The sequence below is a fragment of the Saimiri boliviensis genome, chromosome 2 (assembly GCF_048565385.1).
Source record: "Saimiri boliviensis isolate mSaiBol1 chromosome 2, mSaiBol1.pri, whole genome shotgun sequence".
NCBI classification, from domain to species: domain Eukaryota; kingdom Metazoa; phylum Chordata; class Mammalia; order Primates; family Cebidae; genus Saimiri; species Saimiri boliviensis.
The window spans coordinates 122,828,146-122,853,957 of NC_133450.1; the positions used below are offsets into that span (position 1 = coordinate 122,828,146).

Genomic DNA, 25,812 nt, shown 5'->3' on the forward strand with positions numbered 1-25,812 from the left:
TGGGGCAAGGCCCCTTTTTCAATGTTTGTTAATTCTTAATCTATAGGTAGTTACTGTTGATAATCATAACTCTGAACATTTTATATGCAGTTAATTGAAAACAAAGGAGAACTTAGGTAATCCAAAAATGAAAGTATATATACAAATAGAGCTCATATGCAGAGTATTATCAATATATTTATCACATATATGTGTGTGTCTCTGCTTTAAAAATAACAATCCAAATTCACCAAAAGAATAGTCATTTTTTAAAAACCTGAATACAATAAGCAGACAGTCCCAATTTCCCCCTCCACCACACACCTGTCAACTACAAATATTTCTGTCTGTATGGATTTCCGTACTGTGAATATTTCATATAAATGGAATCATACAATAAAAAAAGAATAGTCCTTTTAGCTGGGCGAGGTGGCTCACTCCTGTAATCGCAGCACTTTGGGAAGCCAAGGTGGGCGGATCACCTGAGGTCAGGAGTTTGAGACCAACCTAACCAACGTGGTGAAACCCTGTCTCTAGTAAAAATACTAAAAAAAATACTAAAATACTAAAAACAAATTTGCCAGGCATGGTGGCAGGCACCTGTAATTCCAGCTATTCCAGAGGCTGAGGCAGGAGAATTGCCTGAACCCAGAGGTAGAGACTGCAGTGAGCTGAGATCACACCATTGCACTCCAGGCTGGGCGACGACAAAGTGAAACTCTGTCTGAAAAATAAAGTAAAAATAAAAATAGAGTAGTCATTTTAAATGGCTTGTGTTAAAATGAGGAACCATTTAAAATGACCCATAATAAGAAGCCTTCCTTTAAGATTTACTTTTTACTGAGATTAAAGACGCAAATTTCTTTTTAAAATCTTGAGGAGTTATTAGATGACTTTATAAACTATGGGTTTTTAATTAATAATTTATAAACTTCAGGTTGAGATTCTCAACCTGTCAATCATGATTCACCATGACTGAATCTTTTTTATAGAATTATTAACCAAAATGATGGAAAATAAAGGCAAGTTCTGGTTAAGGTGGTCATACATGATAGTTTTTTATATATACATGATAATTTAACTCTTCTTTAATTTTGAATTCAGCCAGAGTAATCTTTCAGATATATTGCTCATTCTGTAATTATTACCAAAAAAGTATTATCGGTGAGTTTCAATATAATCAGCATATTAGTATGATCCTAGTCTAAGACGAGCTTACTATTACTAGTACTATCAAAATTATTAATGCATATTATATTATTGTTCTGCCCAAAACAGAACACTATGAAAAAGACAAATTTCTTTCTCTCTCTCTCTTTTTTTTTTTCTTTTTTTGAGACAGAGTCTTACTCTGTTGCCCAGGCTGGAATGCAGTGGCGTGATCTCAGATCACTGCAACCTCCACCTCTTGGGTTCAAGCAATTCTCCTGCCTTAGCCTCCCAAGTAATTGAGACTACTGGTGCCCGCCGCCATGTCCAGCTAATATTTTTTTGTATTTTTAGTACAGATGGAGTTTCACTACATTGCCCAGGCTGGTCCTGAACTCCTGAGCTCAGGCAGTCACCCACCTTGGCCTCTCAAAGTGCTAGGATTACAGGCATGAGCCACCACACCCAACTGAAAAAGACAAATTTCTTTATGGTTAGGGTCAGCCACTTTAAAAGAGTTTTCTCTCCAGAGTATTAAGATCTCATTACTCCTTAAAAGTAAAAGAGAATTTCAACAATTTTTCTGCTTTGTAAGGCTCAGGCTAATAAGATATTTGACCATATTACTTTTACCTCATTTGTCTTTCAGATTATCTACCAAATGTTTGGTTTGATTAATACTTTTAAGGCAGTGTAACTCTACCGTGTCTTTGGGACCTCCCAAAATTCCCATATCCTTTATTGTCATTTATAATACATGAATACTAAGACTCACTAAAATAACATTATGGGTCTAGGTAAGTCTTAAGAGGCCTTTTAATAGAAAATTGATCATTCTTAATAAATTATTTTTATAAATATTAGAAAAAATTTTACTGATGTAATTTTGATTATAATATAAGCATTAAGTATGCTATTTTATTTTACTTTAAGTTCCAGGATACCTGTGCAGAAAGTGCAGGTTTGTTACATAGGTAAACATGTGCCATGTTTGCTGCACCCATCAACCCGTCACCTAGGTATTAAGCCCTGCATGTGTTAGCTATTTGTCCTGATGCTTTTCCCTCCCTTTGCTGCTCCCCAACAGGTCATGGTGTGTGTTATTTCCCTCCCCGTGTCTGTGCGTTCATGTTGTTGAGCTTCCACTTATGAGAACATGCAGTGTTTGATTTTCTGATCCTGCATTAGTTTGCTGAGGATGATGGCTTCCAGCATCATCCATGTCCCCTGCAAAGGACATTATCTCATTCCTTTTAATGGCTGTGTAGCATTCCATGGTGTATATGTACCGTATTTTCTTTGCTCAGTCTATCATTGATGGGCATTTGGGTTGGTTCCATGTCTTTGCTATCGTGAATAGTGCTGCAGTAAACATGTATCTTTATAATAGAATGATTTCTATTCCTTTGGGTATATACCCAGTAATGGAATTTCTAGGTCAAAAGATATTTCTGGTTCTAAATCCTTAAAGAAGCTCCACACTGTCTTCCACAATGGTTGAACTAATTTACATTCCCGTGTAAAAGTGTTCCTCTTTCTCCACATCCTCGCCAACATCTTTTGTTTCCTAACTTTTTAATAATTGCCATTCTGATTGGCATGAGATGGTATCTCATTGTGGTTTGCATTTTTGATGTCCATTTCTCTAATGAACGGTGATGTTGAGTTTTCTTCTTATGTTTATTGGTTGCATAAATGTTTTCTTTTGAGAAGTGGCTGTTCATGTCCTTTGCCCACTTTTTGATGGGGTTGTTTTTATCTTAAAATTTTAAGTTCCATGTAAATTCTGAATTTAGACCTTTGTCCAATAGGTAGATTGCAAACATTTTCTCCCAGTCTGTAGGTTGTCTGTTCACTCTGATGATAGTTTCTTTTACTGTGCAGAAGCTTTTTAGTTTAATTAGATCCCATTTGTCAATTTTAGCTTTTTTTCGAAGCTTTCTGGTTTAATTAGATCCCATTTGTCAATTTTAGCTTTTTTCGAATTGCTTGTGGTGATTTCTTTATAAAATCTGTGCCCATGCCTATGTCCTAAATGGTACTCCCTAGATTTTCCTCTAGGATTTTATGGTTTTGTGTTTTAAATTGAAGTATTTAATCCAGCTCAAGTTAATTTGTGTATAAAGTGTAAGGAAGGGGTCCAGTTTCAGTTTTCTGCATATGGCTAGCCAGTTTTCCTAGCACCATTTCTTAAATTGGGAACTCTTTACCCATTGCTTGTTTTTGTAAGGTTTGTCAAAGATCAGATGGTTGCAGATGTATAGTCTTATTTCTGAAGTCACTATTCTGTTCCATTGGTCTGTCTGTTTTGCTGCCAGTACCATGCTGTTTTAGTTACCGTAGCCTTGTAGCACAATTTGAAGTCAGATAGACTGATGCCTCCAGCTTTGTTCTTTTTGCTTAGGATTATCTTGGCTATGTGGGGTCTTTTTTGGTTTCATATGAAATATAAAGTAGTTTTTTCTAATTCTGTGAAGAAAGTCAGTGGTAGTTTGATGGGAATAGCAGTGAATCTGTAAATTATTTTAGGCAGTATGGCCATTTTCATGATATTGGTTCTTCCTATCCATGAGGATGGAATGTCTTTCCATTTGTCTGTATCCTCTGTTTTTCCTTGAGCAGTAGTCTGTAGTTTTTGAAGACGTCCTTCACTTTCCTTGTTAGCTGCATTCCTAAGTATTTTATTCTGTATAGTAATCGTAAATGGGAGTTCATTCATGATTTGGCTGTCTGCCTGTCTGTTGTTGGTGCATAGGAATGCTTGTGATTTTTACACATTGATTTTGTATCCTGAGACTTTGCTGAAGTTGCTTATCAGCTTAAAGAGTTTTTGGGCTGCCGGGCGCGGTGGCTCAAGCCTGTAATCCCAGCACTTTGGGAGGCCGAGGCGGGTGGATCACGAGGTCAGGAGATCGAGACCATCCTGGTCAACATGGTGAAACCCCGTCTCTACTAAAAATACAAAACATTAGCTGGGCATGGTGGCACATGCCTGTAATCCCAGCTACTCAGGAGGCTGAGGCGGGAGAATTGCCTGAACCCAGGAGGCGGAGGTTGCGGTGAGCCAAGATTGCGCCATTGCACTCCAGCCTGGGTAACAAGAGCGAAACTCCATCTCAAAAAAAAAAAAAAGAGTTTTTGGGCTGAGATGATGGGGTTTTCTAAATATAGGATCATGTCATCTGCAAACAATTAGACTTTCTCTATTCCTAATTAAATATCCTTTATTTCTTTCTCTCGCCTGATTGCCCAGGCCAGAACTGCCAGTACTATTTGAATTGGAGTGGTGAGAGAGGACAATCCTTGTCTTGTACCGGTTTTCAAAGGGAATGTTTTCCATTCAGGATGACATTGGCTGTTTGTCATAAATAGCTCTTATTATTAAGATACATTCCTTAATACCTAGTTTATTGAGAGTTTCTAACCTAAAGGGATGTTGAATTTTATCGAAAGCCTTTTCTGCATCTATTGAGATACTCATGTGTTTTTATTCATTGGTTCTGTTTTTGTGAAGAATTACGTTTATTGATTTGTGTATGTTGAACCAGCCTTGCTTCCCAGGGATGAAGCTGACTCGATCGTGGCAGATAAGATTTTTGATGTGCTGCTGGATTCAGTTTGCAAGTATTTTATTGAAGATTTTGGCATTGATGTTAATCAGTGATGTTGGTCTGAAGTTTCTTTGTTATGTCTCTGCCAGTTTTTGGTCTCAGGATGATGCTGGCTTCATAAAATGAGTTAGGGAGGAGTCCTTCCTTTTCACTTATTTGGAATAGTTTCAGAAGGAATGGTACCAGCTGCCCTGGTATAATTTGGCTGTAAATCCATCTGGTCCTGGGCTTATTTCGTTTGGTAGGTTATTTATCATTGCCTCAATTTCAGAACCTGTTATTGGTCTATTCAAAGATTCAACTTCTTCCTGGTTTCGTCTTGGGAGGGTGTATGTGTCCAGGAATTTATCTATTTCTTCTAGATCTTCTAGTTTATTTGCATAGAGGTATTTATAGTATTCTCTGATAGTAGTTGTATTTCTGTGGGGTCAGTGGAGATATCCCATTTTTTAAAAAATATATATTTTATTGCACTTTAAGTTTTGGGGTACATGTGAATAACATGCAGGATTGTTGCATAGGTACATACGTGGCAGTGTGGTTTGCTGCGTTTCTCCCTATGTTATCCCTCCCGAACTCCCCAGCCCCTGGTGTCCCTCCCCAGTTTCCACGACCCCCAAGACCTCAGTGTGTGATGCTCTCCTCCCTATGTCCACGTGCTCTCCTTGTTCAACACCCACCGATGAGTGAGAACATAAAGTGTTTGATTTTCTGTTCTTGTGTCAGTTTGCTGAGAATGATGGTTTCCAGGTTCATCCATGTTCCTACAAAGGACATGAACTCATCGTTTTTGATGGCTGCATAGTATTCCATGATGTGTATGTGCCACATTTTCCCTGTCTGGACTATCATCAATGGTCATTTGGGTTGGTTCCAAGTCTTTGTTATTGTAAACAGTGCTGCAGTGAACATTCATGTGTGTGTGTCCTTAGAACGATTTATAATTCTTTGGATATATACCCAGTTATGGGATTGCTGGGTCAAATGGAATTTCTATTTCTAGGTCCTGGAAGAATCAACACACTGTCTTCCACAATGGTTGAACTAATTTACACTCCCACCAACAGTGTAAAAGTGTTCCTATTTCTCCACATCCTCTCCAGCATCTGTTGTCTCCAGATTTTTTAATGATCGCCACTCTAACTGGCGTGAGATGATAACTCAATGTAGTTTTGATTTGCATTTCTCTAATGACCAGTGATGATGAGCATTTTTTCGTGTTTGTTGGCCTCATATATGTCTTCTTTTGTAAAATGTTCATATCCTCCGCCCACTTTTGAATGGGCTTGTTTTTTTCTTGTAAATCTGTTTTAGTTCTTTGTAGATTCTGGCTATTAGCCCTTTGTCAGATGGCTAGATTGCAAAAAAAATTTCCTATTCCCTTGGTTGCTGATTCACTCTAATGATTGTTTCTTTTGCTGTGCAGAAGCTCTGAGTTTAATTAGGTCACATTTGTCTATTTTGGCTTTTGTTGCCAATGCTTTTGGTGTCTTAGTCATTAAGTCCTTGCCTATGCCTATGTCCTGAGGGGTTTTGCATAGGTTTTCTTATAGGGTTTTTATGGTGTTATGTCTTTAATCCACCTGGAGTTAATTTAATGTAAGGTGTCAAGAAGGGGTCCAGTTTCTGCTTTCTGTACATGGCTGGCCAGTTTTCCCAACACCATTTATTAAAGAGGGAATCCTTTCCCCATTGCTTGTATTTGTCAGGTTTGTCAAAGATCAGATAGTTGTAGATGTGTGGCATTGCCTCCGAGGCCTCCGTTCTGTTCCATTGGTCTATATCTCTATTTTGGTACCGGTACCATGCTTTGTTTACGGTAGCCTTGTGGTATAGTTTGAAGTCAGGTAGTGTGATGCCCCCAGCTTTGTTCTTTTTGCTTAGAATTGACTTGGCTATGTGGGCTCTCCTTTGGTTCCATATGAAGTTTAAGGTGGTTTTTTCCAGCTCTCTGAAGAAGGTCATTGGTAGCTTGATGAGCATAGCGTTGAATCTCTAAATTACTTTGGGCAGTATGGCCATTTTCACGATATTGATGGAATGTTTCTCCATCTGTTTGTGTCCTCTCTTATTTCATTGAGCAGTGGTTTGTAGTTCTCCTTGAAGAGGTCCTTTACATCCTTTGTTAGTTGTATTCCTAGGTGTTTTATTCTCTTTGTAGCAATTGTGAATGGCAGTTTGTTCTCGATTTGGCTCTCTTTAAGTCTGATACTGGTGTATAGGAATGCTTGAGATTTTTGCACATTGATTTTGTATCCTGAGACTTTGCTGAAGTTGCTTATCAGTTTCAGGAGATTTTGGGCTGAGATGATGGGGTCTTCTAAATATACAATCATGTCATCTGCAAATACAGACGATTTGATGTCCTCTTTTCCTAATTGAATAACTTTCCTTCTTTTTCTTGCCTGATTGCTCTGGCTAGAACTTCCAATAGTGTATTGAATAGGAATGGTGAGAGAGGGCATCCTTGTCTTGTGCCAGTTTTCAAAGGGAATGCTTCCAGTTTTTGCCCATTCAGTATGATACTGGCTGTGGGTTTGTCATAAATAGCTTTTATTATTTTGAGATACGTTCCATCAATACCTAGATTATTTAGAGTTTTTAGCATAAAATGCTGTTGAATTTTGTCGAAGGCCTTCTCTGCATCTATTGAGATAATCATGTGGTTTTTGTCTTTGGTTCTGTTTATGTGGTGAATTATGTTTATAGACTTGCGTATGTTGAACCAGCCTTGCATCTCCGGGATGAAGCCTACTTGATCATGGTGGATAAGCTTTTTGATGTGCTGTTGCACGAGTATATTTTGCTATAAGTATTTTGCCATGAGTATATTTTGCCATAAGTCTGTTGTGATTCATTGTTTATATTTTTGTACCATTAAACAGTGTTTACCTTTAACTTGTACAATTAAATTTGTAAATGGCATGAAAGAATATTAAAGATTGAATTGTTTCCATGGATTTTGAGTGATGTGTTCATATTCATATTGAATATTCGGTTTAATTTTTGGTTTCAGGCTTGAAAACATACTTTTAAATAGGAGCAAGAAAAAGCAATGATCTCATTTTTAAAATGACATCAGTGTGTTAGTGAGTGTGTGAACAGAGCATTCTCTGTTCCTCACCCTTTTTGGAGTCTCGCATAAGTATCATATGCTGCTGAGTTAAGAGTTAACTGACACCATATTTTGCTTGGTCAATCTGTAGTTAAAGTTATAAAGCAGGAAAATAAGATGTAAACCTAACCCAGATTTCCACATGGCCTGGAATTACCTATGGTTTATTATATAGCACAAAATTATGAATAAATATGTAAATACTTAACTAAATTCGACTTTTCAAGAATCATTGAATATCTAGAATCTTCTTAATGGGGAAAGGGACCCTACTGGAATTCTTTTTCTTTAAAAATTATAGCCACTGAAAATTGGATAGACCACCTCACAATAAAGAGTCCTCCCTATCAGAGAAGCGTTGGTGTTGAAGTAACCCATCCTTTAGGAGTATGACCATTTCTACATCTGGCAGGAAGTTAACAATACAGCTGCTTGATTTTTTTTTTTTTTCAATTCTAACATTTCACAAAATGAAAGAAATTGAGAACCTATTCTAGGTATTGTTTTTGTTTTTACACTCACACTTTCTCTTTGACATGAGTTACTAAACCATAAAGTTTTGAATCATAGGCAGTTTTCTGACATGATTCAAGAGGAATAATTTCAGCTATCTGTATGTCTATAAAGTACTTTTACTATTTATCCACCAGAGTATTTGACAATGAGGTTGTTGTAATTTATCCTTCCAAAAAGTAGAATAAGTATCAAAAACCAGATGGAATTGTATGATTTTGTGAAATAACCACACAATATAAATTGTATTTGAAAAACAAATTTGGCATTGGTCATCTTGATACTGACAAAGACAAGAAGCTTTTTATCTGAGGAACGTGAGCTCTTTTAAATTGTCCGGCCCAGTGGCGCATTAAAATGTGAAAGTAGTCATGTCTCACTCCCTTTCTTGAGCTAAGTAATCTGCCTGCTGTATGGACTTTATACCAAGTAGCCATAAATTAACCTAACAATGCTGGATGCTGAGCACCATAACTCATACCCTATAGTTCAACAATGTGGAGCCAATTACTAATCACTTATTTCTGTACACCAGTAAGAATTCCTGAGAAACAGTTTTTATAATTGCCCCTTCTCCTAATTTGTCCTGTTTTCTTTAAAAAACATGAGCCTCTCCTTTCCTCTCTGGAGCACTTCTCAGCATTTACCAGCCTGCAGTCCTCAACCTTGACCCAGATAAACTCGCTATATTAATTTTACTCACTTTATTTCTTTAGGTCAATGATACTTAACATTACTTCTTTTGCCAACCTTTCGCCTACCCAGCTTCTGTCAAAGTAAAAAATGTTGGTATACTAATGTAATGAAAAAAATATCAAAATCTGAAACACCAAGGGAGAACAGAACAGTTACCTTATCTCTGAAATGTCTCATTACACTGCTTTGCTTTATTTGATTTCAGTTTTTTAAGCCCATCTCTGCCAGTGCTGTCTTAGTAGCCAAGGGTGCGACATTTCTTCTTTACTTTTTTTTTTTTTTAGGTCTTTTGTTTCTTTAATGTTTATGATAGTTTTTCTAATATTCTTTTTGTTCTGGTTTGAACCATAAAGAACTAATTTAACTTGCTTCTGAAAATGATTTGATGCAACTCATTTTCATTGTTAGCACCCAAAAATAGTTACCTCTTCACTCTGTACCTTGAACCTTGCAATACCCCCGAGCCCTCAACGTATCAAATTTAGTCTCAGTTTAAATATGAGGCTGCTAATACTTCCCGTATAGGAAACTTTCAGTACACGTTAGTTCCCTTTCTCTTCCTGCTCTTCAGCATTGTTGATGATGTGTTTGCTGGGCTGCTCCTTCCCTTTTAACCCCCAATGGTATGCAGGATTTGTTGTGGGAATAGGGAAGGGACCGACAAGGGAAATACCATTGTCTCCAGACCTACACTTATTCTTTTTGTATTAAGGCTCCCAGGGGTCTTTGTCTCCTCTTGAGTCTCTTCCAACTTAATTTCTTGAACTCAGGTCACTTGAGGGATGTTGTCAGGACATTCAGCAATCTACAAAAAGACCCAAGTCCCGATTTCCATTACACCCTGCCCACCATGTGTCCCAGTTGTTTCCGTTTCTTTTCTGCGTGATTTCACCAAGAAGCTGTCCTGGTTGATGCTAAGTGAGAGGTGAGGCGGAGACAAAGGGAATTCCTCTGGCTTCCTCTTCATTCATATTTCACAGGTAGTGGTTCTTCCAAAGGCCTTGGTGGCCAGAATGAGGTGTGGCCTTGGTCTGCTGCTGAACTGGTAGAGGATTGACACTTTACCTATGACTAGCAGCTCTAGAGAAAAACAGAACACCTGATTCCAGTAGTGGTTAAGACTTGGTGTGTCTCTTGATCCCACTTGAAGTTACTGTCTTAGAAAGTAACATTTTTTTTCTGGCAGTACTAGGGCTGGTGGGGATAGAAGGAAGAACACTAGGACCTTTGGAACTTCTCCCTGTGCCTCTGTTTTTTCTCTTATCAGTAAAATGAGAGTGTTGGTGTATTCCTAGGGTCCCTTTTAGTTCAAACATATCACATTTCTAAATTTTAAACCATCTAGTAGTATTATCTCTGTCTGTTGTGCATGGTGTATGTGTATTGGAAATTATCCCAGTATGTAAGCCTGATACATACAGGGAAACTTAGCCCTACTGGCGGAGCTGGATATGTTCATTTATGAGTGCTGGTTGGCGTTGTAATTAGAAAACTTTGTACCAACATTATAACTTACTGCAAGATTTGTGAATATTATTGAAAGCATGACTATATATCCTGAGGGTGAAGCCAGTTAACTAAACCTGAGTTAACATGCATCGCCAAAGAGTGAAGATATAGGCGTTGTGGTAAATGACTTGAAAGATTCTTTGCTTTACTTTGTCAAAAGGATCAAATTGTATTGAAATAGCACTCCCTGTGATATAATTCTGAATTCTGTCTAAATTGGCCCTTCCTTCTTTTGCAGGAGCTATTGTGACAATCTTGGTTACCATCCATTAAGTGCTGCTGATTTTGGAAAGATCATGAAAAACGTCTTTCCAAATATGAAGGCACGTCGTTTGGGCACAAGAGGCAAATCTAAATATCCTTTACCAGAATGGTTTTAGTAACATCTCTGTGTTCTCACTTGTGAGAACATCTGTTGTAATTAAACTGGCAACTTTATTTAGAAATAAATTAACAAATAAAAGTAACCCAAAAGCATTTAGTAGAATTGCAAATGTAACTTTCACAGGTATTTATCACACTGTGAGAGAAATAGCAAGTAATGGTTTATTCATATATTAAGATTATGATTGATTTTACCTTACTCTATCAATGTAAAGTGTTATTAATGGTCCGATCTCCTTTGTTTTAACAGTAAGAAGTTTTGAGGCCTGCCATATGTTCAGCATTTATAAGAACAAAAGTTGAGAAAGATGCTAGCTTATCTTCTTTTTTTCTTTCAGTTTAGAAACATATGGGATCTCCTTATCAAAAAGAAAAAAAAGAATCAAAAAATTTTCTCATGGAACTGTAATGGAAACACTACTCTTTCAGTAGAAATATTTTCAGCCATCCATTTAAAGCCTATATTAAAATTACAGCCAGAGTATAGAAAAGGTCCTTCTTGTAATGGAGGAATACTTAGGAGCAAACAGAAGTAAGGAAATTAAAATTAAGAATTCATTATAGTTCTTTCTCCTCTTAGAAGAAGACTGTAAAATAGAGGGTCTCTGTATCATATTAGATTACATTCATTTTCTCCTTCCGTAGTTCTTGTTCTTTTTTTTCAGAGCATAAAATTAACCACTATGGAGGAGATGAGAAGAAGGGGAAGGGAAACAAACTCACTTTTCTAAAATGGTTCCAGGTGTTCTCTAACCACTTGTTGCATGACCTATTCTTGCTTCCCAAATGCAAACAGAAATGTTTTGATGTGTCTTTGGCATGTTATAGGCGATAATCCTGTATGTTTCAGTGGAAAAAGAGAAACGAAAAGGTTAAAGCCCTTGTGACACTCTTAAGAGTTGTTTTTGTCCCAGTGCCCTGGGCTAAAGTTTCCCTTCCCTGTGCCAGGTTTCCATCTGGCTATTCCTTTCCTTCTGACCTGTTTGTTACTGGTGGCTGGCACAGCATATTAGGAACATTTATTCATAAAATTTATAACAGATGAGAATCCTTTCATTTAAGACAGTAGTATTTAACATCGTAAAAGGGAATTTCAGTTTCAAAAGAGTACAAGTGTCCTGGGTTTTTAATATTAAGGTTATTCTTACTGAAGAATTCAGAAAGTAGATGTTATCTGATGTTGATTTTATTCTCATTTCATATATGGTTAATTCTAAAGTGCTATCTGTATAAGAAATTCATTTAATTTGACCTTAACTGTTTGTTACATATTGCTACAGTGGACTAAGAAAAAAAGCTTTTGTTCATATGCCAACACTGCCCAACCTTGACTTTCACAAAACTGGAGACGGGGTAAGAATTCAGCCTTTTCTTTTTAGTAAGTAAAACTGTACCTTTATATCAACACTGAAATGTATCCTGCAAAGTCTCATTTGGTTAAGACCAGGGACTGTGCCTTTTACAATTTAAGTAAGCAAAAAAAGTATATATATATATATCCCACAGTGGCTGAAACGTCAACATGAAATTCGGGGGAACAAAGTTTCGAAGTTACTGATTTCTCGTATTTCCTTAATATATTTTGGACTCTGTGTGTGTGTGTGTGTGTGTGTGTGTGTGTGTGTGTGTTTGTATGTGTATTGTAGTAAAGACGAAAAAGTCAGTCATAGTGTAATATGTTTTATAGGAATTTTTTAGAAAAAATATATGGCTATTGGCATAGTTTTATTTATGTTAGGAAGATTCAAAATATCAGTCTTCATGTATGTTCAAAAACCATTTAAAATGTTATATTCACAAGGCTGCTGACTGCTGTGCCCTAGTGGTATGAGTCTTTTATTTGCAAAGCTCTTATATGTCTGCCAGTGGGTCAGTTCATACTGCTTTAACCCATAGATTTAGATTATATCTTCTAATTAAGAATACCTATCTTCAATGTGCTTCAATTTAATTTCTCTCGTATTTTACAAGTTAACTTTTCCTTTTTTCTTTGCTTAGTTGGAAGGAGCCGAACCTTCTGGGCAGCTTCAAAATGTAGATGAAGAAGTTATCTCTTCTGCTTGCCGTCTTGTGTGTGAATGGGCCCAGAAAGTGTTAAGCCAACCATTTGACAACATCTTGGAATTAGCCCGCTTCCTTGTAAAAAGTCACTATATAGGCACCAAGTCAATGGCAGCTCTAACTGTAATGGCAGCAGCACCAGCAGGTACGACATTACTGTAAACAAGCTAACAACGGACAGAGGTATTGTTGTGTTTAGAACTGGTAGCAGAAGAAGAGTTAGATCAAAGAACTTCATCTTTCAGTACTTCTATGAGTTCATTCTTACTTCATTTAACACTAAATTCAGGTGGGTTTGTTGAGCCAACAAAACGGTAATCTTTTCATTATAACATAGCTTAATGCTGTTTCTGTATATTGGTTTTCTGGCATATGAAACTGTAGATTCCCCAGCTGATATGTTATTAATATTTCTATTTTTACATTTATAGGATGTGTTATGTGTACTTTTATTCATACATATGTGTATATGTGTATCTAAGTTAATAAAATATTAGAAGTAAAATAAGATTCAATTTTAAAACTACTTGTTCATTTCCTATTCCAGAAACTAATGCTTATAAATAAAAATTTTTTTAGACACTGTAACAGGTAACTTGGTCTAAAAAAAAAATAGATAAATAAACTGTAAGAAGCATTACTATAAAATAACAAGAGTGATAGTTTTTTTGTTTTGTTTTTGTTTTTTTTTGAGATGGAGTTTCGCTCTTGTTACCCAGGCTGGAGTGCAATGGCGTGATCTCGGCTCACCCAACCTCCGCCTCCTGGGTTCAGGCAATTCTCCTGCCTCAGCCTCCTGAGTAGCTGGGATTACAGGCACGCGCCACCATGTCCAGCTAATTTTTTGTATTTTTATTAGAGACGGGGTTTCACCATGTTGACCAGGATGGTCTCGATCTCTTGACCTCGTGATCCACCCGCCTCGGCCTCCCAAAGTGCTGGGATTACAGGCGTGAGCCACCGCGCCCGGCCCAAGAGTGATAGTTTTTAATATGCATTCATATGACTTTTTATTCAAAGAGGAATTTTTGGAATTGACAGTTTTGGGAATTGACAGTCTTGTTAGAATGATTTCTTCCTAAATTAATAGTTATGTAAAATATCAGTTCTGATGAATTTTTAAAAATATCTTACTTCAGTTATACCTTATAAACCTAAAGTAGAGTGAATAAATTATCATTCTAGAAAATTGTGATTTCTATTAAAAATGGTGATACAGTGATCTAAGACTTATTTTTCCAAGGACAGTCCTTCTAAGTGTTAATTCTAAATATTTTTAAACCTACAATAGATTTATCCTGACCAGAACTGTAGTCTTTTAATTAATTTCACTTCTTTTTTTAGTATTTTTTACACATTAATAATGACTCCATTTTCTTCTAGTTTACATTTAGTATGTGGTGGAGGGGTGTGTATAACCTCTCATTTTGTGATCAATTGAAGGTCCATTTCAGAAAAAAATGTGCTATATAGTTTTTCCTGTCAACATGTAAACTGTATGACCTAAATCTGCTTATTCATTATACTGACAAGCAGGAGAATGCTTGACCAGCCTTATCGAGCTAAACAGCTCATATATGTTACCTCATTTAATTCCCCCAGCAATTCTGTGAGGTAGGTGGTATTTATTCCCAATTTATAGACTTGAGGAGGTCAATAAACTAATGAATGGGCATATAAGTAGTGGAGCCAGGATTTGAATCCTAAGTTGTCTGTCTCCAAATCCCAGGTTCATTCAATTATATCATAATGGCATATGGTAGAATGAGCTTGAAAAGGAGTGAACCCTTCAATTTACTCTGTTCTCTCCTACCCCAGCCAACACCTAGAAGAGCACTTCAACAGATGGAGGATTTAGGAGGTATCATGGGGAACAGAAACATCTCTTCCCTATTTCTCACAATATTCACAAAGTCTAACTGAGGAAAATGTTAAATGAATTAATTTTTAAGGTATAAGTGTAAATAACGGTGTAAGTTTTTTAACAAAAGTACTAAAAGTTACATATATAAAGAACAGTTTTCATTTCCCTTTTTGAAAGCAATCAGCCTGAGAGGATAAACACTTTACCAACTGTATCATTACTGAAAACATTTTTAGAATGTCTCTTAAAATTTTAATCTCGGCCCTTACTACATTTTTCAAAAAGACCTTTGATAGTAGACTAATTTCCATCCTTTGAAGGTGAATTTGGTTTTTTATAGTCTCCATATTAAGAACAGGTTGTGTTACAAATGTCCTTTTGTAAGTCAGCTGCTTGGAACTCATTCCTGTCTAAAAACCCTGGCAGGAAGGATAAGACAGCCAAGCTGTGAGCCACTGGCAAAGGCTCTCTAGGGTGCAGGTGCTGAGAAGCCAGAGCTGAGGCTCAGGGCCCAGAAGGGGCAAAACAATTGGAGTTGGATTTGAGAGGAAAAATTGTGATTTTTTTTAAAGGGGTCAGGGGTTCAATAGATCCTCATCATTATTGAGTGTAGGGAGAGAGTTATAGCCTCTTAGTTCTCTATTTCCTGCTCCCCACATCAAGTTGCTGTTAACCAGAATGATGAAAAACAGAAACTGGGATGGGGAAAAGAAAAGGGGCAAGGTGTACCAGCAGGATAGTTGTTCCTCCCCTTTCTTCTTACTCTAAAATAACAAGAGTAGTCACTGTTTTTCCTACCCACAACTTACTTTCTAATGATCTCAATGCCACACCCTAAACATGAAAAGAGCTTTCTAAAATTTTTATATAATTTTTCTTAACATTTATAATTTCCTTATTTTGTTGACTTTTTTTTCAATGTTTATCTTACTACTGTTTTAAAGGTTTTCTCAGTGACACTTTTTGGGAATATCTTAACCTTAGTCTTACTAAGAAATTCGGCTTCTTAAGTTCTTCTAGGTCATACTGGAATAATTATGTAGTAGCAATAAAATAATAGTGCCTATTTCCATGAATTTCTGGTACGATTAAAAACTTGTTCTCTCCATACAATTTTTTTCCAAGATGTGGAGTGGCTTCAGCAAATATTTATTGAAGTATTGAATGCCCCTCATGGGCTAAATATTAAAATCATGAAAATGCATGAACTTCCTTCTGATTAGAAATGGGGGGAGGGAAATTTACTGACCTTTGAGAAAAAGTAAAAATGCTGTGTTGGCATTTATCTTAGCTTCTTCACATTTATGACATAGCTACTGTTTTATAAATCCTGTTGTTGTTAACTGAAATTGTCACCTTAGTTGAACCATATTGTAAAATGACAAAGCTATATTGACAATTGTTTATAAATTCAAAGTCTAATACTTGACGCTTTATAAAGAAATTGAATTAAAATTTGCTGTTTTGGTTGCTTTGTCCAGTAGATGGCTACATTTTCAAAGAAATTCAAAGGAACCTGCATTCTATAAAGGAGAGTATTTATTTTAGCTTTCCTTTCTGTTTATTTTCAGGAATTAAAGGAATTACCCAGCCTTCTGCTTTTATACCTACAGCTGAAAGTAATTCCTTTCAGCCTCAGGTGAAGACTTTGCCATCTCCAATTGATGCTAAACAGCAGTTGCAACGGAAAATCCAAAAGAAGCAGCAAGAGCAGAAACTACAATCCCCTTTGCCAGGAGAATCCTCAGCAAAAAAATCAGAAAGTGCTACAAGCAATGGAGTAACTAATATTCCTAATGGAAATCCTTCAATCCTTTCTCCTCAACCTATTGGTATCGTTGTGGCAGCTGTCCCTAGTCCCATTCCGGTAATATAATTAAATAGTATTTGGCCTTATTGGGATGGTGGGAAATCAATTGTTTACTTAAAAGTGGCAGATGAGGGACTCCATGTTTGGATCACCTTCCATGAACACTCCCTTCGTGGAAGCTGTTTTTCTGTCTCCTGGATTTCCCCTCTGGGGTCCCCTTCCACACACTCTCATGGAAGCCTGTATTCTCCTCCTAAACTCCATCTCTCTCTCTCGATTCCCTTCCACTCTGTGGAAGCTGCTTTCCTCTCCTGGGTTCTATCTTTCTGGATTCTCTCACTCACTGTGAGAGTTAGCTGTTTCTCTCTCCTTCTCCTGTTTCTCTCCCTAAATAAATGGCTTTCTACAAATAAAGAAATAGTGGCAGATGAAAAGAAGGCAAGTGTAGGTTTAGCCAGACTGGTGTGGTGATCTCAGGCAGATTCCCCATCTTATTCAGGATGTATGCTGTTGATTACAAAGTGAGCTATGAAACATTATTGAAAATATTAAGATCCAAGACATGCAAAGTGCACATAACCACTCAGAGCTTTATGTAAGAGTGAGTCATTTTCTCGTTTTCAGAGTCGTTTCATCCCTGGCGAGGCCAAGATAATTTTTTTTTTTTTTTTTTTTTGACAGAGACTGCTCTGTCACCCAGGCTGGAGTGCAGTATTGCAGTCTCAGCTCACTGCAGCCTCTACCTCCTGGGTTCAAACCATTCTTCTGCCTTAGCCTCCCAAGTAACTGGGATTGTAGGCACCGTACCTGCCACCACACCTAGCTAATTTTTGTATTTTGTATTTTTAGTTGGCCAGGCTGGTCTTGAACTCATGGCCTCAAGTGATCCACCCACCTTGGCCTTCCAAAGTGCTGGAATTACAAGGGTGAGCTACTGCATCCAGCCAAGCCAAGATAATTTAATTGCAAACTTTTTAAAAATTTAAACGCTTTTCTTTTTAACATTCAGATGGGGCAAAATTATAATATGTAGTGATAACATTTAAATGTAGGCCTATCTGTGGCTTGCCAGATACAGAACTAGAACCTTGGCCAAGTTCTTTAGCTAGCTAGTTTTTTCCTTATCTACAAATAGAGGTTAATAGTCTTCTTCTTTCCCATCTCACACAACTGAGGTTATGATGAAGGGACTTTTAAAATGAGAGTACATCATGCCATAGTACATTGGTACTTTATGTTATTATTGATAATAATATTTAAGAGATATTTTATCTTGTTTTTCTTTTTCCTATTATCACCATCATCACGTCATTAAAACATGAAATACCTGGTAACCGCACTATTCACTATAGGGCAAACTGGGGTATATACTACTTTTATCTTATATGCAGTGGTTTCGTTACAGACATTTAAGGTAGACATTTTAAGACAGTTTCCCCTCAGTGAGCCATCTTTGCATAGATTCTGGTAGGTAACCTTTATAGTTGTATGTTTTTGAAGATTTTTTGTCTTCTTCCTGTAACCCCCTTTAATCATTGTTTCAGGAAATATTCATCACACTTGTGAAGCTTTTCATCTTGTTAGCTGAAAAGTGATTTACTGTTCTTCTTTCTTTTTTTTTTTTTTAAGACAGAGTCTTGCTCAGTCACCCAGGCTGGAGTGCAACCTCTGCCTCCCAGGTTCAAGCAATTCTCCTGTCTCAGCCTCCTGAGTAGCTAGGATTACAGGCGCCTGACACCACAGCCAGCTAATTTTTGTATTTTTAGTACAGATGGGGTTTCACCATGATGGCCAGGGTGGTCTTGAACTCCTGACCTCGGGTGATCCAACCACCTCAGGCTCCCAAAGTGATAAGATTATAGGTGTGAGCCACCGTGCCCAGCCTCTTCTTACCTATTTTTTATTTACAATGCAATAAGGTTGCATTTGTTACATTTGTGTGTCTGGTTGTGTATAACCTGGTCTAGAAGAACTCTCTTTTAACACAGGAACTTTTTTCTTTTTAACATTAACATTTAATGAATGCCTTGAAAGTATGAACAGATACATGAATTACTATTTATAACCTAGACCTGTTAAATCTGACTTTTTTGCTATCTTTTAACAGGTCCAGCGGACTAGGCAATTGGTAACTTCACCAAGTCCAATGAGTTCTTCTGATGGCAAAGTTCTTCCACTCAATGTACAGGTGGTCACTCAGCACATGCAGTCCGTGAAGCAGGCACCAAAGACTCCCCAGAACGTTCCAGCCAGTCCTGGTGGAGATCGTTCTGCCCGGCACCGTTACCCTCAGATCTTACCCAAACCAGCCAACACCAGTGCACTCACCATTCGCTCTCCAACTACTGTCCTCTTTACTAGCAGTCCCATCAAAACTGCTGTTGTACCCGCTTCACACGTGAGTTCTCTAAATGTGGTGAAAATGACAACAATATCCCTCACACCCAGCAACAGTAACACCCCTCTTAAACATTCTGCCTCAGTCAGCAGTGCTACAGGAACAACAGAAGAATCAAGGAGTATTCCACAGATTAAGAATGGTTCTGTCGTATCACTTCAGTCTCCTGGGTCCAGGACCAGCAGCGCAGGGGGAACATCTGCTGTGGAAGTTAAAGTGGAACCTGAAACATCATCGGATGAGCATCCTGTACAATGCCAAGAGAACTCTGATGGGGCTAAAGCTCCCCAAACACCTAATGCCCTTTTGGGGCAGAAAAGTAATACAGATGGAGCACTGCAGAAACCTTCAAATGAAGGTGTCATTGAAATAAAAGCAACTAAGGTCTGTGACCAGAGGACCAAATGTAAAAGTCGCTGTAATGAGATTCTGCCAGGCACATCAACAGGCAATAATCAAAGCACTGTCACTCTGTCAGTTGCTTCTCAGAACTTAACTTTCACCAGCACCAGCTCACCGTCTAATGGTGACTCAATCAATAAAGACCCTAAATTATGTACTAAAAGCCCAAGAAAACGACTGTCTTCTACATTGCAAGAGACCCAGGTGCCTCCTGTAAAGAAACCAATTGTGGAACAGCATTCAGCAGCTACCACAGAAGGGCAGAAACAAGGCAGTGTTAAGAAGGACCAAAAGGTTCCACATTCAGGGAAAACAGAAGGTTCAACAGCAGGTGCTCAGATTCCTAGCAAGGTATCAGAAAATGTCAATTCACACATAGGAGCGAATCAACCCTTGAATTCTCCTGCCCTTGTTATCAGTGATTCAGCTTTGGAACAGCCAACAACTCCATCATCATCTCCAGATATAAAAGTAAAACTTGAAGGAAGTGTCTTTCTCTTGGACAGTGATTCAAAGTCAGTTGGCAGCTTTAACCCAAATGGATGGCAACAAATCCCTAAGGATTCTGAGTTTATATCTGCCAGTTGTGAACAACAGCAAGATATCAGTGTTATGACAATTCCTGAGCACTCTGATATCAATGACTTAGAAAAATCTGTTTGGGAATTAGAAGGAATGCCACAAGACACATACAGCCAGCAGCTACATACCCAGATACAAGAATCTTCTTTGAATCCAATACAAGCACATTCTTCAGATCAGTTACCTCTGCAATCTGAACTGAAGGAGTTTGAGCCTTCTGTTTCCCAGACAAATGAAAGCTACTTTCCTTTTGATGATGAACTTACACAAGATAGTATTGTGGAAGAGCTGGTGCTTATGGAGCAGCAAATGTCAATGAACAATTCGCATTCCTATGGCAACTGTTTGGGAATGACCCTTCAGAGTCAGTCAGTAACTCCAGGAGCTCCAATGTCATCTCACACCTCCAGCACCCACTTCTATCATCCAATCCATAGCAATGGCACTCCAATCCACACACCTACACCCACACCCACACCCACTCCTACTCCAACCCCAACCCCAACCCCAACATCTGAAATGATTGCTGGATCTCAGAGTCTGTCACGGGAGAGCCCTTGCTCCAGGCTAGCCCAGACTACACCTGTGGATAGTGCTTTAGGAAGTAGCCGACATACACCCATTGGTACTCCACATTCTAACTGCAGCAGTAGTGTCCCTCCCAGCCCTGTTGAATGCAGGAATCCATTTGCATTCACTCCAATAAGCTCCAGTATGGCATATCATGATGCCAGCATTGTGTCAAGTAGTCCCGTGAAACCGATGCAAAGACCCATGGCCACACACCCTGACAAAACAAAGCTTGAATGGATGAATAATGGGTATAGTGGGGTTGGTAATTCATCAGTTTCTGGCCATGGCATTCTCCCAAGCTATCAGGAACTAGTGGAAGACCGTTTCAGGAAACCTCATGCTTTTGCTGTGCCTGGACAGTCTTATCAGTCTCAATCCAGACATCATGACACTCATTTTGGTCGTTTGACTCCTGTCTCTCCTGTGCAGCATCAAGGTGCCACTGTAAATAACACCAACAAACAGGAGGGTTTTGCAGTCCCTGCCCCTCTTGATAATAAAGGAACTAATTCATCTGCCAGCAGCAACTTCAGATGCCGGAGTGTGAGCCCTGCTGTTCATCGCCAACGTAATCTTAGTGGAAGCACCCTCTATCCAGTATCTAATATCCCACGATCTAATGTGACCCCCTTTGGAAGTCCAGTAACCCCAGAAGTTCATGTTTTCACAAATGTTCACACAGACACATGTGCCAACAACATAGCTCAAAGAAGCCAATCAGTTCCATTAACAGTCATGATGCAGACAGCCTTCCCAAACGCTCTTCAGAAGCAAGCAAACAGTAAAAAAATAACCAATGTTTTGTTGAGTAAACTTGATTCTGACAATGATGACGCAGTGAGAGGTTTGGGAATGAACAACCTGCCCTCCAATTATACGGCCCGGATGAATCTCACTCAGATTTTAGAACCTTCTACTATTTTTCCTAGTGCCAACCCACAAAATATGATCGATTCCAGCACTTCTGTTTATGAATTCCAGACACCATCTTACCTCACCAAAAGTAACAGCACCGATCAGATCAATTTTTCTCCTGGAGATAATCAAGCACAATCAGAAATTGGAGAGCAACAGTTAGATTTCAATAGCACTGTTAAAGACCTGTTGAGTGGAGACAGCTTGCAACCCAACCAGCAGCTGGTAGGTCAGGTAGCATCTGATCTCACTAATACTGCATCTGATTTCTCTAGCGATATCAGGTTGTCTTCTGAGCTCTCAGGCAGCATCAATGATTTGAACACTTTAGACCCAAATCTACTGTTTGATCCAGGTCGTCAGCAGGGACAAGATGATGAAGCTACACTGGAAGAATTAAAGAATGATCCATTATTTCAACAAATTTGCAATGAATCCATGAATTCTATGACTTCATCAGGTTTTGAATGGATAGAAAGCAAGGACCATCCTACTGTTGAAATGTTGGGTTAAATTGTGTTTTATAATATGTAGCACACTGTATCTAAAGACATATGTATTGTATTTGTCTTAATGGAAGTGCCTCCCGCAGCAGAAATACTATTAATTGTGACATTTTAAAAGCGTTTGCTGCAGAAGTGGTTTCTTCTTCAGTAGGAAATGGTTAGACTTGCCTCAGTTCTTAACAAGTGTCTAAAGACAGTAGTCTGTAGAAGAACAAGTATTAGGTTTTAAATTTTATAATGTGCCCCATTTAATCACATTGTTTGCTAGTAAACAATTGACTATCCAGCTGTTACAAGAGCAGTCAATCTTTATTTTGTGTAAGTTGGTTTCATCAGTTGATCTGCACAGAACTCAGAATAAACCATCAATTTTAGATATAGGCTATTTTGTTGTTGGCATTATCTTTTAGATATAAAATCACAGCTAAGGTGAACTGTAGACAAGAAGGTCTTCCTTGAAACAGGGATAATATTCAGGTTATTATAAATATTTAGGCTTGAAGCATAGAGCTACTGTAGGATGAAAATCTCTGTAGGACTTTCTGGGGCTTCAGTACCATTTATACACCCATGATGAAGGGCTTAAATAGGAGAAAATAATGGAAAATTAAATATTACTTTAAGGAAAGCAAAGCTGCACTAAAATTTCTAAGAGAAAAAAAAAAGTAGCCATTTATATTTGTGACCCTGCATTAATATTATTCGTAAGTGTTGATTTTAATACGGAGCTAGCCCACATGGATGCGCAGGCACGCACACACAAAACAAGTAAATGTAACTCAGCATTTGTAATACAATAAATACAAGCATGTTAGAAAAATGCTTTATGTTTTGTTAGTTGAGGCAGGGGAATGAGAAGGAAAACAAAAGCATTCTCTTCGTTTCATCACAATGGCTGCATGTACTTATTGAGATTCTAATTGAGATTTATTTTGAAATTTTTCATTAAATTATATCTCAGTAATCAATTTTTTCCTCTTCAGTTGAGTGACTGATTCCGTCACTCCTCTTGAATATAGTAACATAGTTTGATCGTAGGATCCCTTTGAAAAACAAGCAGGAAGGAGGATAACATAAAAAACAGCAAAAAACATTTCACCACGTAAGGTCTGAAGCCACATATCTTTGTATCTCTGATGAAACAAAGGGGCTATCAATAGTACTTGAAGAAGAGGAGCATTTTATTACTTGCTTTATTTATTTATTGTGATAACCACAATTGCAAATGAAGAACTCAGGATTTGTTTTAAAATGTTTCTCTCTATGGCTCCCTTTTTTGTGTGTGAATAATTATTTATGAGTTGCATATTGACACAAATCTTCTCAATGGTTGAAAGCTCCATTTAAGTGAGTATCAAGATCACTTTCAAAAAGATTTTTAAATTGCCGTTGTTTTTAAAGCTAACACAAAACCATTTGCTATGCTACCTTGAACTAGCTAAGCTTTCCTTTATCTTAGTAAGCCAATCAGAAGACTACAATCAATGAATACTTAGCAAACGTGCTGAAGAGTTTAATTTAATAAGGTTTTGTTGTTCAATAAATTTGCAAGGTAGGGTATTAACATTTTGATAAATAAATGGTGCTAGAGTTGGCGCAGAGGTTTATAAATTGTTATTGGCATTTGTGTGTGTTTGCTGTTATCCTGATTTAATGATTTGTTAGGTACTTTTTTCTTGATGCTAGTTATTTCTTCACTGTACATTGAGACAGAGCACTACTGCACACCAAAGTATTCAATACCCAAAGGAAATTGTGTGATTTCTTCTAACAAATGATGGGAGCCTTTCTCTATGAGATACTCTGAAAAGGAGATTTTGAGGCCATTCTAATCCCTTGTTTACATTATTAGCTTCCTACTAATATAAAAATAATGGAAATCTTTTTTGATAAAAATATAAAGACTGGAGGATTTTTAACCCCCTGTACAGTATTGCAGCAAACTCTTTAAATTTGGTTGAATTCGTCCAGCAAACTTTTTGGGGTTCCTATATTGCACTAAATTTGTTGAACCTGTGGTAGGCACATCTCTTAGGATAAATGCAACCAATACAGTCCACAGATTAAACTTTTTAAATGTGTTTCATTATGAAAAGACAAAATGTCATCAAAGTGACAGATAAAATTGTCTTATGTAGCAATGTGCATTGATCTCAATGAGATATTTCTATTATTCTCTTACATGAGAATATTACAGCAGGAAGAATTAAGTTTAGTTTGCTTCACCATGTTAATACATGATCACAAAATGTGCATGAGTGTTATTGACTTATCTTGTACAGTACTAGGATTCCTGTAACCACTCTTTTTTTTCTTCGCTGTATTGAAACTGGTTCACTGTTAACCAGGCAAGCATAGTTATTCACAGGTTATTTACTTTATGTTTACTAATTCTGCTTAGTTATTGTTGATGTTCTGTTCCAGATTATTTTTTATTGTTTTGATGTTTAAAACATTTTACATACTGTTTATCATAAGACTTCATGAAGTAAATAATTTTGCATATAATTGCAATAAGCACTGACTTTTGAACTGAAAAGAAGGAAAGTGTTTTTTTGTGCAGTGCATCTGAGGTTCATATAATAGTCTTGTACTATAATGTGCTTTACTACACGATAAATGACAAAAACAAGCCCTGTTTCATGTTTCATTTAGTGCAAAAAGTCAGATTTCCCCAGTGTTTTGTTGTCTGTTGTACCTGCTGAAACTACAGTAGTTGAATATTGCGGTAGCATTTCAGTTCTCTTTTTTTATTAAAAGTGCTTAAAAATTGTTTTTTAAATGTTTTCAAAAACAATTAAAAACATTTTATATTAAACTGACTGGATCTGAAGGTGCTTTATCGGACATATTTTATATAGGCATCACATTTTGTAAACAGACCCAATGTTATTCTTTCTTTGCTGTCATGAACTTTGGGGAATGAATAAAAATCAGCAGAAGGCAGAACAGTGCTGCTGATCTGCTTTGTGCTATTAATCCAGAAGAATACACAGATCTTTTTTCATTCATTGAAACTCTGCTGTTCACTTAACAATTATTACCAATGAATGGTGCATGGCATAGAACTTTATGTTGTCCAAAAAGCCATCTTTTTCTCCTTCACATAATGTTTACTTGTAAATGTTAGCCAATGGAGTACCTAGGTAAGTTTATTTCTGAAGCTTTGAATAGAAAAAGAAAATTTTAAAGCACAGCTATGTTCAAAAGCAGTATCGGCATTTCCAGGTATCAGAAATAACAAACTGATAAGTGTAATGAATTTGTAAGCCAGAACCTGGGCTATAGGTCTGGAAGCAAGCCAAAGTAGCTAGAAATGTCAGCTCCTGTAAAGTAATGAAACCAGGGTCTAGAATAGAGTTTCCTTACTCTTGAAACTGAGAAGCAAAAATAACCAGTGCCTGGGACTACAATTTATATTGTAGACAGATCTTGAGTCAAACAGCCTACTCCTTTGTTTACGTAGATCTTTGTAGATCTGTGATAGTGCCACTATCACCGCAGATCTGGAGGAGCCCTCAGTTTGAACAGGTGGTAGAAGCAATTATAAAAGTAGAGTGGAGATTAGGAAGGGAGAGATAAAGAGCAGGAAGGCTCTCATGTAAGCTGAGCCTGCAAATCAAAATTCCAAAGTACTTGAAGAACATGAAACTAATCCTAAGAAAGGCAATCACTCAAGAAAATGAAAGCAATGAACTACGTAGATATTACTATAAGTATGTTAGGCCCCTCAGTGCTCAATGAT

At 37.5% G+C, this 25,812-nt stretch overlaps 2 protein-coding genes across 5 annotated transcripts in view; one reads left to right on the forward strand and one right to left on the reverse strand.

Moving 5' to 3' along the window:
- The window catches only part of RFX7 (regulatory factor X7), a 160,300-nt gene extending 135,406 nt beyond the window's left edge, over positions 1-24,894 (forward strand). For both annotated transcript variants that reach the window (XM_074394202.1, XM_003935603.4), the window contains exons 6-10: positions 10,811-10,927; positions 12,225-12,309; positions 12,955-13,162; positions 16,453-16,748; positions 18,799-24,894. In XM_074394202.1, the coding sequence (XP_074250303.1) occupies positions 10,811-10,927; positions 12,225-12,309; positions 12,955-13,162; positions 16,453-16,748; positions 18,799-22,074 (3,982 nt within the window). In that variant the 3' untranslated portion in view covers positions 22,075-24,894. The remainder of the gene's footprint in view (positions 1-10,810; positions 10,928-12,224; positions 12,310-12,954; positions 13,163-16,452; positions 16,749-18,798) is intronic.
- LOC101029170 (polyglutamine-binding protein 1-like) overlaps positions 1-25,812 on the reverse strand; it is a 143,295-nt gene that overhangs the window by 26,444 nt on the left and 91,039 nt on the right. The window lies entirely within an intron of this gene.